The 17,748-nt window shown below is 36.9% G+C and overlaps 1 protein-coding gene across 1 annotated transcript in view; it reads left to right on the top strand.

Moving 5' to 3' along the window:
- The first annotated feature begins 4,739 nt into the window (after nt 1–4,739).
- The window catches only part of Usp7 (Ubiquitin-specific protease 7), an 82,927-nt gene continuing 69,918 nt past the window's right edge, over nt 4,740–17,748 (top strand). The window contains exons 1-6 of the mRNA XM_053794019.2: nt 4,740–5,367; nt 8,655–8,840; nt 9,966–10,241; nt 10,368–10,486; nt 10,594–10,737; nt 13,919–14,104. Of these exons, the coding sequence (XP_053649994.1) occupies nt 5,304–5,367; nt 8,655–8,840; nt 9,966–10,241; nt 10,368–10,486; nt 10,594–10,737; nt 13,919–14,104 (975 nt within the window). The 5' untranslated portion in view covers nt 4,740–5,303. The remainder of the gene's footprint in view (nt 5,368–8,654; nt 8,841–9,965; nt 10,242–10,367; nt 10,487–10,593; nt 10,738–13,918; nt 14,105–17,748) is intronic.

The raw sequence follows: 17,748 nt of genomic DNA, 5'->3' as shown, positions 1-17,748 counted from the left end.
GTTAGGTAAGTTTTCTAAGTTCCTTTTCGTGCAAAATTATAAATTTTTACATCAACATTAATGAAAAAAATATATCTTAAAACGTATAAGAGAAAATTTTAGAAAGGACTTAATTTTAAATGAGTTCTTGCTAATTGACCAGTTTTACATATTCGGCACGACATATATATATATATATATATATATATATATATATATATATATATATATATATATATATATATATATATATATATATATATATATATATATATATATATATATATATATATATATATATATATATATATATATATATATATATATATATATATATATATATATATATATATATATATATATATATATATATATATAATTTTTATGAGTGGAACCCTATTAAAGTCATTAATGAAATCCGAATAAACAGAGTCATACTTTTTATCACAGTTTTTGAATAGACTGAGACGTACATATAGAATGTCAAATAGACACTTGTTCCTTGTATTGTGTCGCCTGTGTTGTGTCGCAACTCTCCTGTAAAGAGCCTGCACAGTAGAAAGTGTGAATATTTTGTGTTAAGCAAATTTAAACGTTTGAATAAGAGTGGTGTTTGTGGCCTGTAGCTACATGAGTGATTATTTTGAGAGTTGATTTTTGTCGAGTAACAAGACGTTTAAGGTGGTTAGCTGTTGCTTATTCCAATACAGTTACCATAGGTGAGATAGGGATCGATTAGAGAGCAATACAACGTAAGCAGGGATGACTCACGAAATCGTAATGACACGATTGCAAACAAACCATACCACGAGTGGGGTTTGAACCTGCGGTCAGAGACTCTGACCGCGGGTTCAAACCCCGCCCGTGGTATGGTTTGTTTTTTAAGCAGGGATGTTTGGGGGTTATAATAGCGTATTTCTGAGAGAGCGACAGCTGCTTTGGATGTTTTATAGAAATGTTCAGGATGTGTGTGTGTGTTGAATTCTAGTTTGCTCTCCATGTGTATTCCAAAGAATTTACCCACATCCTCAGTTCCCAGACATTATATAGATCCTCTTGTCTGTATTGAAAGTGAGCGTGTTAGTTGTCATCCAAGTAGATATTTCTGCAAGTCCTGTGTTCAGTGTTAAATTGAGTCGTGTCTATATTTGAAGTTACAGAAGTTGTCATCTGCAAACAGAATTGGTCGAAGTCCCTGTGAATGGTCAAGAAGGTCAGAGGACCTTGTGGAACCTCTCTGTTGATCGATCGGGTTGCTAAAGAACCATCATTAATATAATTAATGGTCACATGTTGATGTCTGTCGCTCAAATACGATTTCATGTATGAAAGAGCATGTTCTCTTGTTGGTATAGCACATCCATTTTGATTTCTTTATGGGCTTTGTGAGAGGAATAGTATATCTCCGGGGAAGTCCTTTAGGTATCAAGAGGCAAGTAAGTTTCCGCTTGTTCTAACAACATGTTCATTTTTCCACTATTATTTACATTGTCAATAATTACTATCACATTTGCTTTGTCTGAGGTCTTAGCTGTGCTCACACCTCTGCAACTCAATTATTATACCAACTGAATTAAGGAAAGACCCTAGACTTACGAAGCAGACAAAGCAAATGCGATAGTAATTGTGAACAAAGTAGATTACAATGGAAAAACGAACATGTCATTAGAAAATAAGGGTACTTACGTGCCCCTTGATCCTAACCTGTACTGCTTATTATAGTTATGCTTTTTGTCAATGGATCCGAGGATGCCATGGGTTAGCTATGGGCGCTTAGTTGTCACCTGTTTGGTTTTTAATAGGTAATGTCTATTGAAGAGGTCTTGCACTGTGTAAAGAAATATGTGAACACTAAACTTTAATGTTTTGATAATTGTCAGTCAGAGCTGCTGGCTGCCACTCTGAAGTTATTCATTGATGCCTCATATAGCCTATAGGAGAGTTTATTAGTTTCATGGTGTTATTTTGATAAGTTGGTGATTAGGAAGGTGAGGTAGTGATCAGTAACATTGTAATAATACCTGTTGTTTGAGGAGCTGGAATATTTGTCTGTACGTGGTCAAGCGATGTTGCACTAGTCTGTTATTCGTGTAGGCTTAGTTTTCTTGAGTATTAGTAAGCAAATGTTCCTATTATTAAGAAGTCTGTTACTTGGGGAGTCTCCTTATTGGATGAGGTTGATGTTGAAGTCACCAGGATGTTTCAAGTGATGTTTCATTTTGGATTTTGCTAATTATTGGGTCTTTGAGGCTTTCTTAAGGAGAACGCTAAATCAGTAGGGGTCATACATCGCCCGGGGAAGTGGGAAGTAATCAGATTAGATCTAAGGAAGGGGAAGGTAGCTCCAATTCCTTTGATCAAGAGCCCTTCAGCATCAACAAGTATGATGAAAAGTAGGGGCGCCACGAGTCCATTGAGAGACAACATATTAAGTGTCCGGGGCCCAAGACTGCTCAACTGCCTCCCAGCATACATAAGGGGGATTACCAGGAGACCCCTGGCTGTTTTTAAGAAGACACTGGACAGGCACCTGAAGTCAGTACCTGACTTGCGTGCGGCCAGCAGTAACAGCCTGGTTGTTCAGACTCTGATCCACCAAGAGGCCTGGTCTCAGACCGAGCCGCGGGAGCGTTGACCCCCGAAATCCTCTCAAGGTAAACTCCAGGTAAGTGCTGAAGTCCGATTATCTGCCGAGGACTGTCTACCTTCCTTGATTAAGGTTGTCCAATCAGTTTTTATCATTTAGCTGATAATCAACCAAGTGATAATTTCCTTAGTATCTTCGAGCGTTATTTATAGAAATGCTTTAATCCAGAAACAAAGTTTACATACACTTCGACATGCGCTTTACATACATATTTTTACTTATAAGCGATATTACTATTATTATTACAACCATAATTAAGCAGTAAACCCACTAGGGTCATATAATGCTGCCTTAGAAGGGAGAATCAGCATCCTAGAGTTCCTTCTGCCTCTGCTGAGTGGAAATACCGTGTTATTAATTGTATTCAAATATTGTCCAGATATTGATGAATCAACAACTAATCACATCAGAACTGGTGCAGTCATCAGGGAAGTGAACCTCTAAGCTGTACGTAACCTGCCCCTCAAAGGAGGTTCCTTGATGCTGGTGAGGGGCTCTTGATCCAGGGAACTGGATCTGTGCTCCGGTTCCCTAAATTGAGCCTGAATACCTTCCATCCCACCACATGCGCTGTATAATCCTACGGGTTTAGCGCTTCCCTGTGATTATAATAATAATGTACGTAACCTGAAGTAGCCATGGTTCCATTGTTGTAGTTTTTTGGGGTAAAAGGACATAAGAGCAATTAATAAGACATTTATTACGGCTTATTTAGTTCTCCGAGAACTTTATCAAGCAAATAATAATATGTAGTTTTAGTTCTAGTCTTAATTTAAGTCTGCCAAAAACGGAATTTTTGAGAAAATTTAATTGTGAGGTCTGTCACTCAAAAAAAGAGTAATTTGAACTTAAAACAGTGAGATAATTCAGATAACGTCAGTCTACGTGCGGCCAGCAGTAAGAACCTGGTTGATCAGGCCCTGATCTACCGCGAGGCCTGGTCACAGACCGGGCCGCGGGGGCGTTGACCCCCGAAAACCTCTCCAGGTACACTCCAGGTAATAAGAATACTACTCAGACTAGACCTACTTTTTTTTACCAGGAATAATCGACATTCCGAACTTAATTTAGTTGGACACCGCCTCTAAAACCAGGACGAATGAAATCCCCAGCCAAAGATGAAGATTTTTTTCGGATTATTAATGATGATAGTAACCCAGGAAAACACAATAAAGCTAAACAGAGACTTTATTATAGAGTAATTGACAAATATAAACTATGGAAAGCCCCTTATTATGAAAGACCCACGTCAGGAAAAACCTTTCCTGTTTCCTAACAAACCTACCTAATTATGCAAAGCATTTCGGGTCTTAAATCTAAATTATGATTACTAGTATATGAGAAGAAGAATACTTGGTTTTTATTATATTGGAGGTATTTAGTAATTCAATGAAAAATCTAATTAGTGATATATTAAGGATGAAGCTAGGTACATGAGTTTCAGTAATGCTGGACAAGAACAGGGTTCCTTAATTCTCTCCCCAGGATGCGACCCACGCCAATCCGCTAACACTCGGATACCTACTTAATCCTAGACACGGTCCTTCAGTTATGACCTGAGGCTGCTACCAATTGAGCTGTGCATATTTTAAGCTCAAAATCTGTATCACATGTACGCTTTTTATGAGGATAAATTACCATTTTTATATCATATATACAAAACACGCCACAAACCTCCTGTCATTGATTACAATATATAATGAAAACTGAAACTAGGCAAACTTTTACCTCTTTTATTTACTGATCTATAGGATTACTCTACAAATTAACATAGAAACTGTTTAATATACAAATAATCACGTTAAACTAGTTATGAAATAGCTAGCGTGACGGAATGTATATTTAAAGTTAGCGCCAGGACTCTACTCTAGTTATCCATGGTCAAGGATATTGTCTTCCATCCTCGATACTACGAACTCCTGCTGGGCTCTCATCGTGTCGTGTATTCTTTTAACGGCATTTTATCTGTAATCTATAAACATTTATAAATCTTTTGATGGAGAAGTCATTTATTGTTAGATAAGGATAGCATAAAAAATCGAACGAGTAAATCTAGTGCTAAGTTCCAGCGCCATTTTCCTATTTGTTTGCAGCACTTCGTCATTGGTTCCAACACGATATGCAAAGAGAAAACACTTATTGTGAAATTCAATCAATAGAATGCTATTCGTTAGAGTTAAAATTTAATTTAGGGCCAGATTATCAAGACACGAGGCAAAAATTGGAAAATTATACAGTGAAAACTGCGCAAATAAGAATAACAGGAGTTAGTATTGGTTGTTTTAGAAGACTGCAGCCAAGAGTGGAGAAGCAGTTGACAAGTCTTGGTGAATGGAGCTCTCCACCGGTACCCGATGTAATATAATTGTGACCCAGGGTGGTTTGTAAACTGGGCTACAAGTTTGTTGTTGGTTGTGGAAGCCTCGCGTCTATATGTATGTGCGGTTGCCCCTGGTGACGGGGGTGGTGGCAAGCTGCAGACATTGGGCGCATAGCGAGCAAGCACGCTCTCAAAGTTCCCGTGTCTGGCAAGAACGGCTGTGCTGGTAGTCGTGATCGCGGCGGCCGTCGAGCCAATAAGGGTTCTGGAGGAGGAGGAGGGGCAGGAGGAGGAGGAGGCCCCCGTGCCGACCTGGTAGGCCTACCAGCCTCGACCAACCCGCCAGCGCCGCCCGTCATGAACCACGTCACTGAGCCACCCACCCCTGACAAGGACCTCGAGCTCATGGATACCCAGGAAGGTATAAATTGACTATTTGATGTCCAACAGCTATAATGTAATTTCGTTATGATGACACTTCATCTGTGTCTTCCATAAATTATAACTTTCAGTGTAGGTCCTGATGCCAAGAACCCCAGTGGAAATCAGTCAAATTGACTTTTTGGGTTATTCTAGGTAATTTACACTATGATTATTGTACTTTGGTGTACCTGTGCCTAAATAAACTTACTATGGTCATAGTACAGATATTTGCATTTCTCTATATATTCATTGAGAAGTTTATATATGCACTGATAGTTTACATCTCTCTCTCTCTCTCTTAGGAGTAAATTATTTTCAGTGTTGTGTAGATAAGTAACCTGACAATTCATACTGACCAATGAATTTTGTGCTTGCTGTCATATTTATACTATAATCTTAGATTCTGTTCTAAAATTGTATTTTTCTAATATAGCAATTCATTGAATCACTTTTCTTTTAAAAAAAATTGCACTACTGTATTAATGGGTACTTGCATCAGTATTCAGTTGAAAAGATTGCTGTGTTTTTTCTTAGCTTAATAAATTATGGTCATTTAGTTAGCTTGTCAGATTTCAGCCTAAACATAGGTTACGTAACTTCTATGATATTAAGTGGGTTTTACAGTGGAGACAGATCATAAAGAATAAAAAGGCAGAATACCATGACTGGAACAATACACTGGGGCGTTGACCCCCGAAGCCCTCTCCAGGTATACTGCAGGTAATAACCTGCATGTAGGAGACTGAAATGTATAAAGACATTTCAGTCAAACATAGACTATTAACTAGTCACACATGACCAGTTAATGGTTCAGGTCTTACCAAAATATCGTCATAACTTTGTCTTCTATGTGCAGGTTATTTTTGTATATAGATAATAGCTGATGTCTGCTACTCATCAAATTTTGGTCATTAATTATAGTTTCAACTGTAAAATATTAAATTGGTTTTGTAGTCAAGATTGTATGGCATGCAAATAATTAAAAAATGTAACCAGTCCTAACATAGCTATTATAACCTAACCTAACTTATAGTAGCTTAACCTTGTCCCATTCCATCAATCCTGGCAGGTCTTTGTTTATATTTAGCTGGCAAAAGATTCTCCTCAGTAGTAAGCATTGATTGGCTGAGACATGCTGCATAACCATAATTAATGGTGTTTTTGTTAAAATCTCCCAAAATAACAGTTTGCACAAGAAATATTTATTTTGTGATGTACATAGGTTGCATGTACTATATTGTAAAATGTAAACTAATGCCCGTGTTTTGCCAGGCAGTAGTCTGTAATTATAATCAATTTATATTTTTAATGTATTGGAAAAAAATATCTGGTTAAAAGAAAGAAGGGGAGGAACTCAACCAAACTTAACCTAGATTCTGGCTTATATTCTAGGATAGCTGTTAACCTAGAAGTTAGTTATTTGTTATGAGTTACAACTATGGGGAGGATTTAAAAACAGGATCTCAGTGGCATATATCCTGAGTCCATTAATCTTAAAAAAAAAAAAAGTCTAAATACATTTGTAACAAACCAAAATCATCGATGTGAATCTTAACAGCTTCCATCCACACTCCTGATAATAGTGGCAACTACTGTGGAAATATTTGATAAAAATATGTTAATAAATAATAAATTAATTTTTTTTCACTAAGGAAGTGGCAGGCATTGTTTTGATTTTTAAGGTTTAACAAGTGGCTAAACCTTCCAGCTGGATAACTCACTGCTTTGAACATATCTTGAGAGCTAAGGAATGCATATTCCACTATGCCTTTTGCATAAAAATTATGATACTGCTTGTAGACTTGTTAACCCATGGTAAGGAGGTCAGACGTACATCCAACCATTCCCACTTGTGTATCTGTAACAATAGTAATCATTATTTCTACAAGTACATGTACAACGTATACAGGCCTAGCTGACATCATTGATATACTACTATATAGAAAGCCCCTAGTTATGCAGAGCATTTTGGGCAAATTAGGTCAGTGTTGTCTCCAGGATGCAACCCACACCTGATGGCTAACACCCAGGTACTTATCTACTAGGTGAACAGGGACAGCAGATGTCTTAAGGAAACATGTCCTGATGTTTCCACCTGTACTAGGGATCGAACCACAAACCTCAGTGTGTGAGCTGAGTGCTCTAGTAGTCGAGCTCTGTAGTACATACACTGGTAATTACTTTTTTCATTGTATGTTATTTATCTTGAGAGCTAAGGAATACATATTCCATTATATCTTTAATGTAAAAACTATAACACTGCATGTAGACTTGTTGACCCAGGGAAAAGAGGTCATATGCACATCCAACCATTCCCACTCATGTATCTGTATTAATGAGAATTTTGTAATACATTGGTAATTACTTTTTTCATTGTAGGGTATATTCTAGCGTTTTGTGTACTGTTCGTTACATCAGAAGGCACTGTGAAAAAGCAGTGCATGCTCTACTGTAATTTTTTTTTTTCTGTGTAGGTAAATTACCATCATTGACTATCCTGTACCTGTAGCGTTTGTGTTCAAGATAAAAACAATGTAGGTATATATTAAGCATTATATTTTAAAAGCCCATACTGTGCACAGTATTTTCACAGAGCTAAAGCTAATATGGTAAATCTGTACAAATTTTCATTTAAAAAATTAGTCTGGTTACAGGTATTAGATAATGGAGTACTGAAATGTGTGTCAGTGAGAGGCTACCAATACTGTTCCATGAAGGTAATGTCATAAAATATGGGATGGGTAACAGTGTAAGGGCTATTATATAGTGTACTTTAATTTTATTAATAATGTACAGTATATAATATTGTTAATAGGCAGTGAGTTATGACAGCAATAGGGCTGAAAGTCTCGCAAGACACTAAAGCAATAGCAATGAGCATCATATCCCACCACTGTATCCCTAAATCTGCAGGGTGGTAAAAGTGAGGGCTAAAATAGTTTGGCAATTCTAAGGACAAAACCCTACTCCTGTCTGTATGCCATAAGTGCACATATTTTAATTTTTCAATTATATATTTGTAAATGTTGTAGTAATAAAGCAGTATGGTATGTTTTGCATTTTCCAGTTAAATTATTTTCATTTAAATATTGTTCTAGAGAATTCAGTACCATTAAATGTTTTTATTATTTTTATTTTAGAAGCGTATAATGTATCTGTTTGATAATATCCGTGGATAAGTTTTTTTTGTGTTTCATCTTGACTTTCATTTTTCTTAAATTTTTCTACTAATCAATTGTAATTTAATTACTGCTGTCCCTAATACGTATATTTATTTATTTACAGAGGAAGTGGCAGAAGAGGGTGGAGGGGATGGAGGAGGCGGAGGTGGAGGCGGAGGTGGTGGGGGTGGTGGTGGAGATGATGGAGGAGGGGTAACAATAGCTGAGGGCGGTGAAGAAGAACAAATGAATGGAGATACACAAGAAGTATCCTCCTCAACGACACCACATGACACTGAGATGGACGAAGGTACAATACTACACAAAATGATATCTAAAAGGAAAATTAATTAACTGAATGCTAGATATGAATACAGAGAACTCGTATCTAAAATATATTTTTATATCAGCACCTGTCTCTGTCCCGTTCTTATTTTTGTACAATGCTCTATAATGGGGAGTTGCCTTGGTGGGTTTAATTTCAAGCTTCACACCAGACCTTGCACACAGATATTGCAGGAAACAAATACATTTGCATCAGTGCTACAGCCTTGTCCTAAATTGATGTCAAACCCTAGGGCCAAATTTGATTCGAGTAGGGAGAGTGCAGAAGGAGCAGATGGGTGAATCTTTTTCACACTAATTTTTCTGAGAATAAGAAACAGTTTTGGAGAGAGATTAATAAGATGAGAAAATCTGGGAAGCACATGGGCTTGGCAGTAGAGAATGAGAAATGTGAGATATTATATGGGAAGATGCAGATACTGAGTTTTATAGAGAATCTCAAAAGTTATTAAATTTTAATTAAAGGGAGGTGGTGATTTTGTTCATGGTACAGGGAGGAATGTTAGAAAGAGGTGTGGGCTTAAAAGATAACAAATTTCATATGAAGTGGCATGACTCACGAAATCGTAATGACACGATTGCAAACAAACCATACCACTCTCTGACCGCGGGTTCAAATCCCGCCCGTGGTATGGTTTATGAAGTGGCAGTTTTCATATTATCTTTTCGCCAATGACACGGTTCTTTTGTAAGACTTTGAAGCAAAGTTAAAAAAAAGTTGGTGGAGGAGTTTGAAAAGTATATACAGAACGATATTCAAAGTGAATTATTATTTAAATACACTCTTAGCTGTCTTAGATGTCCTCATTTCAGCTAATTTGCTTTTTTTCTTTCAGTATTATTGGTTCCCTAACACACCTGAATGTATACTATACAATTTTGAATTTAATGGTTATAAAATAGTGATTATATACATAGGTACTGTACTTGATAAACAGTTTTTATATTTTAATGAGCCAATGAGTTTTTTTGTCATATACCAGTATTGTTAGGATCATTATAGAAGATTGCAGTATTTACTTTTAAATGGTGCTGTGTTCAATAAATTTGTCTCATATTTTCATATTATTGCTTATGTTCTCTTCAACAGATGATGCACGCTCAGAAGCAAAATTTCAGTATCGTGTTAAAGATTTCAGCAAGTTGAAGGACACAATGTTGTCACACCCATGTTATGTTCGTAATTTGCCTTGGAAGATTATGGTTATGCCAAGGACCAGTCAGTCTCAAGATCGTCAACCTCAACGATCTCTTGGATTCTTCCTGCAATGCAATGGAGAGTCAGAATCAACCTCTTGGTCGTGCAATGCTGTTGCAGAATTGCGCCTCCTCTCAGTGCGGGAGGGCGTAGCACCATTTACTCGAAGTTAGTGTAAAAGAATAAATTTTTCATGTAAGAACTGCTGCTTTTTAATTTGTTAACAGTGTGAAAAGCTTGAGAAATAGTTAGCTTTAAAGTTACTGATTGTTTTGTTTTTGTGTACCATTCCAGAAATTCAGCACTTATTTTACAGTAAAGAGAATGACTGGGGTTTTTCCCACTTCATGGCATGGAATGAAGTCCTGGACCCAGAGAAAGGATATATCAAAGATGATACAATTACGTTAGAGGTTAGTGCAACTCAGTATGGTTATTATTATTATATATTGGGACATGATTTTAGATAGCTGTGCAGCTTTCCAAGCATCAGATATTGTAATTGTGAATATACTTCCAGGTATGGGTCTCTGCAGATGCTCCACATGGTGTGTCATGGGATAGTAAAAAACATACCGGTTATGTTGGACTCAAGAATCAGGGTGCCACATGTTATATGAACTCCCTCCTTCAAGTTCTTTATTTTACAAGCCAGTTAAGAATGGTAAGTAATTGATAAAAAGTGATTTTAGAAGCCAGCACCTTGACTCATACAGTGTAGTATGGTTGCCAGGCGAGTTATGCATCACAGTTTAAGAACGAGCTACTCTACAGAAATGCAGTTTGCATGAATTTTTTATAATTGTAATTTTCATAATTATGATAAATATTTTTGGTTAAATAATCCTCGAAGTGCAGTAATCTGGATGACAAATAGCCATAAGCTTGTGAGTAGCTTTAAGCAAGGCCTAAAACTTTTCAATTTGTTTTTAATTTTCAATTATTGGATGAAAACGGAAATATAATACTGTATTCTTTGAATACCATAGTGTATTTGATTGTTATTTGTGAAGTTATTTACATTTTTCCCAACTATATTGTTAATCAGTAATGCATAAACTAGAGCAATGCTTTTAACACTTAAAGTTTAAGGCGCCGTGGAGTACAAATATTATATTTTATATATTGTCTGATGTCTTTAATTTTTTTGTCTTTTTTAGAAGAAGCATTAGAGAAAACTCAAGAAAAAAGTTTGGCAGAAATTGGAAGTCATTCAAATTAATGAAAAACATATTATAATTTTTTTTTATTTGGACAGTAACTTCCCTAATATGGGTAGTGTAAAAGTTTTTTGGGCAGTCTTTACTAATAAAGTAATGCATAATAAATTTTTCACTATTCAGAATTCTAAGTCATTTTTGTCCCCAACACACTTACATGGATGTGAAGCTTGGGTTGTGAATGCAGCAGCGAGGAGGAGGTTGGAGGCAGTGGAGATGTTCTGCCTAAGGGCAATGTGTGGTGTAAATATTATGCAGAAAATTCAGAGTGTGGAGTTAACCCTTGAACTGCCCAAATAGATCTATGTTCACATGCTTAATGCTCCAAAAGTAGATCTAAGTTTTTTACACATTTTCAAATGTAAAAAAAAAAAAAAAGTCTACATTTTTTTACATTCAAATGTCGAAAAACGTAGATTTACGTTTGGACAGTTTAAGGGTTAATAAAAGTATTAGTCAGAGGGCTGAAGAGGGGTTGTTGAGGTGGTTTGGTCATTTAGAGAGAATGGATCAAAGTAGAATGACATGGAGAGTGTTTAAATTTGTAGGGGAAGGAAGGCAGGGTAGGGGTCCTCAAAAAGGTTGGAAGGAAGGGGTAAGGGAAGTTTTGTGGGCAAGGGGCTTGGACTTCCAGCAGGTGTGCGTGAGCGTGTTCGATAGGAGTGAATGGAGACGAATGGTATTTGGGACCTGATGATCTGTTGGAGTGTGAACAGGGTAATATTTAGTGAAGGGATTCAGGGAAACCGGTTATTTTTATATAGCCGGACTTGATTCCTGGAAATGGGAAGTATAATGCCTGCATTCTAAAGGAAGGGTTCGGGATATTGGCAGTTTGGAAGGATATGTTGTGTATCTTTATACGTATATGCTTTAAACTGTTGTGTTCTGAGCACCTCTGCAAAAACAGTGATTGTGTGTGAGTGAGTTGAAAGTGTTGAATGATGATGAAAGTATTTTCTTTTTGGGGATTTTCTTTCTTTTTGGGTCACCCTGCCTCGGTGGGAGACGGCCGACTTGTTAAAAAAGAAAAAAAAAATTTTTGTCCCCCAAAAATAAAGTTGGTGGTTTTTGATGAAATAAATTTATGGGTGGCAACCCATAAATGCAAAAATATTGAGGATATGTAGTAAAGGCAATAGTGGGATTACAAAACATATGTTGATGAATGCTTACTGTGAAATTAGTGTCATTTCATTCATTATTTATAGAGATAAATAGGTCAATAACTTATTTTTGAAATTGACAAAAATGGCAGCATCATCCCCTTGCAGGAAAAAATAATCATTTTTATTTTTTTGAGAGTGATTGACATTATTGATGTGTAAAAGTATACAAAAGGAGTGTAGTTCAACTCATCTTGTATAGTATACCCTAGTCACAGCACGTTTTCTCAAGTGGCAATGGGTTAGAGAGACCATAATATTCATATACTATACTTTTACTGTAAAGTGAATATATACACAGCCTCTCCTCACTTAGCGATGTACTTGTTTATCGATGACTTGTACTTAGGACGGACTCTCTGACCAGTATGCACACTTAAATAATGTATATTAGAGCTGATTGCCTCTATTCTGTTTATTACAATATGCAGTACACTGCTGTATTTTTTTTTTTTTTTTTTTTCAACAAGTTGGTCGTCTCCCACCGAGGCAGGGTGACCCAAAAATGAAAGAAAATCCCCAAAAAGAAAATACTTTCATCATCATTCAACACTTAAAAATATACTAAAAATTTTATAAATGGTTCTAAGGTGATATGAAAAATATCAAAGATGGTTGACACAAACCCAGTACCATGGTCTTAGGAATGGAACCCCGTCGTTAAGTGAGGAGAGACTGTACAGTGACATTAAACGGTTGTATCTGGGCACATTGGCAAAGAGAGTGATTATATGTGAATGATGGTGAAAGTTTCTTTCTTGGGTCACCCTGCCTTGGTGGGAGACGGCTGTTGTGTTGAAAAAAAAAGAACTCATTAGCTATGTGGTGAATATCTTCACTTGGTAATATTAAGGAATGGATTTTAGGAGTTTATTACATACCTATATGTAATAGTTTTGTCATGAAAAAACTGATATGCCCTCTGCCCCATTATACTCTCTTCTCTTGTATGCCCACTTCCCCCACCATCACTCCTGTGTCATGCCCACACCTGTGTGCAAGGGGCCTGGACGTGCAAGAGGCACATGTCAGTGTGTTAGGAGTGAATGGCGACAAATGGTTTGTAGGACCTGACAAGCTGTTGGAATGTGAGCAGGGTAATATTTTGTGAAGGGATTCAGGGAAACTGGTTAGCTTGACTTGAGTCCTGGAGGTGGGAAGTACAATGCCTGCACTTTAAAGGAGGGGTTTGAGATATTGGCTGTTTGGAGTGACGTCTAAACTGTCATATCTGGGCACCTCTGCAAAGACAATGAGCATGTGTGAATGATGGCAAAAATGTTGAATGATGGTGAAAGTGTTTCTTTTTTGAGTCACCATGCCTCATTTTAAGATGGCTGGCATGATAAAAAAAAAACCACAGTATATGTATGTATGTACTTATGCAGTATTTTAATAAAGGCATAGGTATATGTAGATAATGAGAGTAATCTTGTTTAATAAATGACACTTTCTTTAGGCTGTTTACAAAATGCCAACTGAAAGTGACGACTCTACCAAGAGTGTGGCATTGGCACTTCAGCGAGTGTTCCATGAACTCCAAACAAGTGACAAACCAGTGGGTACTAAGAAGCTCACCAAATCCTTTGGTTGGGAGACCTTAGATTCCTTCATGCAGCATGATGCTCAAGAATTTTTGAGAGTGGTAAGCTGAACTTTTCCATTAAACTCTTTTAATTAAAGAAAGTTTATCAGAACTCCTCAAAAATGCTTCCTTGACATCAGTGAGAGGCTCTTGCTCCAAGGAATTGCACCTAACTTCCCATTCCTTGGATTAAACTTAATTGTTTCTCGTTGCCCCAGGTGCAGAATGACTCCTAAGGATTTAGTGATCTCCCTCATAAATATATTTATAATAATCATAAACTGTTTGAAAATAGATCAGAAACTATTTGAAAATAGAAACTATATGAAAATTCCAGTTCCTTTAATTTTTCTGTAAATTGAAATATTTTTCCTGTTATCAGTGAGTAGAGTATTTCATATTTCATCTGCATGTTACATCACGTGTGCAGTTGTTTTATTCCTAATGGTAGGATTAATAATTCTTCAAAAAATACAGGTTTGAAAAAGTGTGTGAAATTAGAAACACTTAACCCTTTCACTGTTGGTCCCCTAATATTACGGCTTGCAAGCCAGTGTCAGTCCTGTAATAGTACGCCAAAATTCTAGCGGCTTCCAATCTTGTAGGAGAAAGCTGGTAGGCCTGCATATGAGAGAATGGGTCTTAAGTGGTCAGTGTGCGCAGTATACAAAAAAATCCTGCAGCAAACAGTGCATAATGAGAAAAACTCCTACAGTGTTTTTCGTTTAAAACAGCGACTTTGCGGTGTATTTTCATATGGTATTTATGGTTGCATTCTCGTTTTCTTGGTCTCATTTGATAGAATTGAAGATATATTATAGAAATTGATGATTTTGAATGGTTTACACACTAAAAGTAACTTGAAATTGAGCTCAAAGTCGCAGAAATGTTCAATTTTTACTGATTTTCGAGTAAACAGATCATGTCAGGGGTCCAATACATGTTACTTGGTGGGTCAGATATGCTTTCACAAATGCACTGATATTATTTATACCATTTTTACAGTAATGCAATAGTTTGCATAACAGTAAGTTTTCAATTTTTTGAGTGAATAAAAATTCAAAATGGAAAGCAAGCATAATGTAAGAGAGGCCTGGAAACATTACTAATGAACAGAGAAAATATTTTTTTAGTGCCATGAATGTTTGCATTGTTAATTCTGGACCCTATTTTGAAATTGGCCGTCCTTGAATTGTGTATGAAATTGGCCAAATTACCAATTTCTGATCACTATTGGGTAGTTGAAATTGGTAAATGGGCAGTTTCGTGTGCTCAGTCAGTAGTAGAAGAAAAGGAGTTCTACCGAAATAGCTGTGAATTCAGTCGACTGGAACAATTGAATTGGTCAAAAATAGGGCTCAAGTTTTGCAAAATAGGCGATGCGTAAATATATTCGTAAATATATAGATCGCTAACTCCGTAAGTTTTCCTTCAAACATCATACTTTTGGTATCATTACCATCGGGAAAAGATTCTCTGTCATTTCCTAAGACAAAATAATTTTTTTCTTTAATTCTTCAACACTGAGAGCAAGTTTATGAGCAGGGGTCTCAACAGTGAAAGGGTTAAAAAAAATTGCATGGATTTTATGTATTGCTTGAGTGTGAGTAAGGTAAGGTTTGTGAAGGAATTCAAGGAAACTGGCTAGCAGGACTTAAGTTCTAGAGGTGGGAAATATAGTGTAATCTGAGTGTGAGGTTAGTGCACTTGTTAACCCTTTCGGTGTTCGTGCAACAATACTACACCATGAGCTCAGCTCACTTAGATAAGCTGTGAGCAGTAAATCTGGGTCTAGATGTGAGAAAATGGGTCTGCATGGTAAGTGCACGCTATATAAAAAAATGTTGCAGCATGTGCAAAATGAGAAGAAAGTGTGACTTTTTTTTAGTTTAACCCTTTCAGGGTTTCGGCCGTACTAGTACGGCTTACGTGCTAGGGTCCTTGACGTACTAGTACTCATAAATTCTAGCACCTTTAAATCTAGTGAGAGAAAGCTGGTAGGTCTACATATGAAAGAATGGGTCCATGTGGTCAGTGTGTGCGATATAAAAAAAAATGCTGCAGCACACAGTGCGTAATGAGAAAAAAAAAACTTCGACCGTGTTTTTGGATTAAAACAGCGACTTTGCACTGTATTTTCGTATGGTATTTATTGTTGTATTCTAGTTTTCCTGGTCTCATTTGATAGAATGGAAGACATATTACAGAAATTGAGATGATTTTGACTGGTTTTACAAAGAAAAGTACATACCTTGAAATTGAGCTCATAGTAGCAGAAACGTTTGATTTTTATCAAAGTTTAGAAATAAACAAATCATGCTAAGCGTCCAATACACTTCAACTGGTGAGTCTAATGTTCTTTCACAAGTGTGCCAATATTATTTATACCATTTCTACACTAATGCAGTAGTCTGCATAACAGTAAATCATCTATTTTTTGTGAGAATAAAAATTCAAAATGGAAAGCAAAAGAATGTAAGAGGGGCATTGGGACATGACTAATGAACAGAGGAAATGTTATTTTAGTGCCAGGAATGTCTTTCTTGTTTTTCTGGACCCTATTTGGAAATTGGCATCTTTTGAAATTTGTGTGAAATTGGCAAAATTGCTAAATTCTGACCACCCATCGGTAAATGGGGGGTTTCTTGTACTCATTCGATAGAAAAAAATGGAGTTCTAGCTACATAGGTATGTTTTTTGTTGACTAGTACAGTGGAATTGGCTGAAAATAGGGCTCAAAGTGGGCAAAATCGCCGATGCGTAAACATCGTCGAGACCGCTAAATTCGCGAGAGCATAATTCTGTAAGTTTTCCATCAAAATTCGTACTTTTGCTGTAATTATGATCAGGAAAAGATTCTTTTCATAAGATTTTTTTTTTTTTTTTTTTTTTTTAATTTGGGGGACCCTGAGAACAAGTCTCCGAGGGGGCCTGTGGACCCTGAAAGGGTTAATACAGTGATTTTACGGTGTATTTTTGTATGGCTTTTATGGTTGTATTCTTGCTTTCTTGGTCTCATTTGATAATGGAAGATATATTACAAAAATATAGGTGATTTTGATTGGTTTCAGGACTGAAAATTGTACTCAAAGTAGTGGAAATGTTTGATTTTTGCAGATTTATTATTATTTTATTATCACACTGGCCGATTCCCACCAAGGCAGGGTGGCCCGAAAAAGAAAAACTTTCACCATCATTCACTCCATCACTGTCTTGCCAGAAGGGTACTTTACACTACAGTTTTTAAACTGCAACATTAACACCCCTCCTTCAGAGTGCAGGCACTGTACTTCCCATCTCCAGGACTCAAGTCCGGCCTGCCGGTTTCCCTGAATCCCTTCATAAATGTTACTTTGCTCACACTCCAACAGCACGTCAAGTATTAAAAACCATTTGTCTCCATTCACTCCTATCAAACACGCTCACGCATGCCTGCTGGAAGTCCAAGCCCCTCGCACACAAAACCTCCTTTACCCCCTCCCTCCAACCTTTCCTAGGCCGACCCCTACCCTGCCTTCCTTCCACTACAGACTGATACACTCTTGAAGTCATTCTGTTTCGCTCCATTCTCTCTACATGTCCGAACCACCTCAACAACCCTTCCTCAGCCCTCTGGACAACAGTTTTGGTAATCCCGCACCTCCTCCTAACTTCCAAACTACGAATTCTCTGCATTATATTCACACCACACATTGCTCTCAGAC

Source organism: Cherax quadricarinatus, chromosome 56, assembly GCF_038502225.1.
Source record: "Cherax quadricarinatus isolate ZL_2023a chromosome 56, ASM3850222v1, whole genome shotgun sequence".
In the NCBI taxonomy this organism is placed as follows: domain Eukaryota; kingdom Metazoa; phylum Arthropoda; class Malacostraca; order Decapoda; family Parastacidae; genus Cherax; species Cherax quadricarinatus.
The sequence above is the reverse complement of the archived record's forward strand: the minus strand, read 5'-3'. Positions and strand labels throughout refer to the sequence as shown.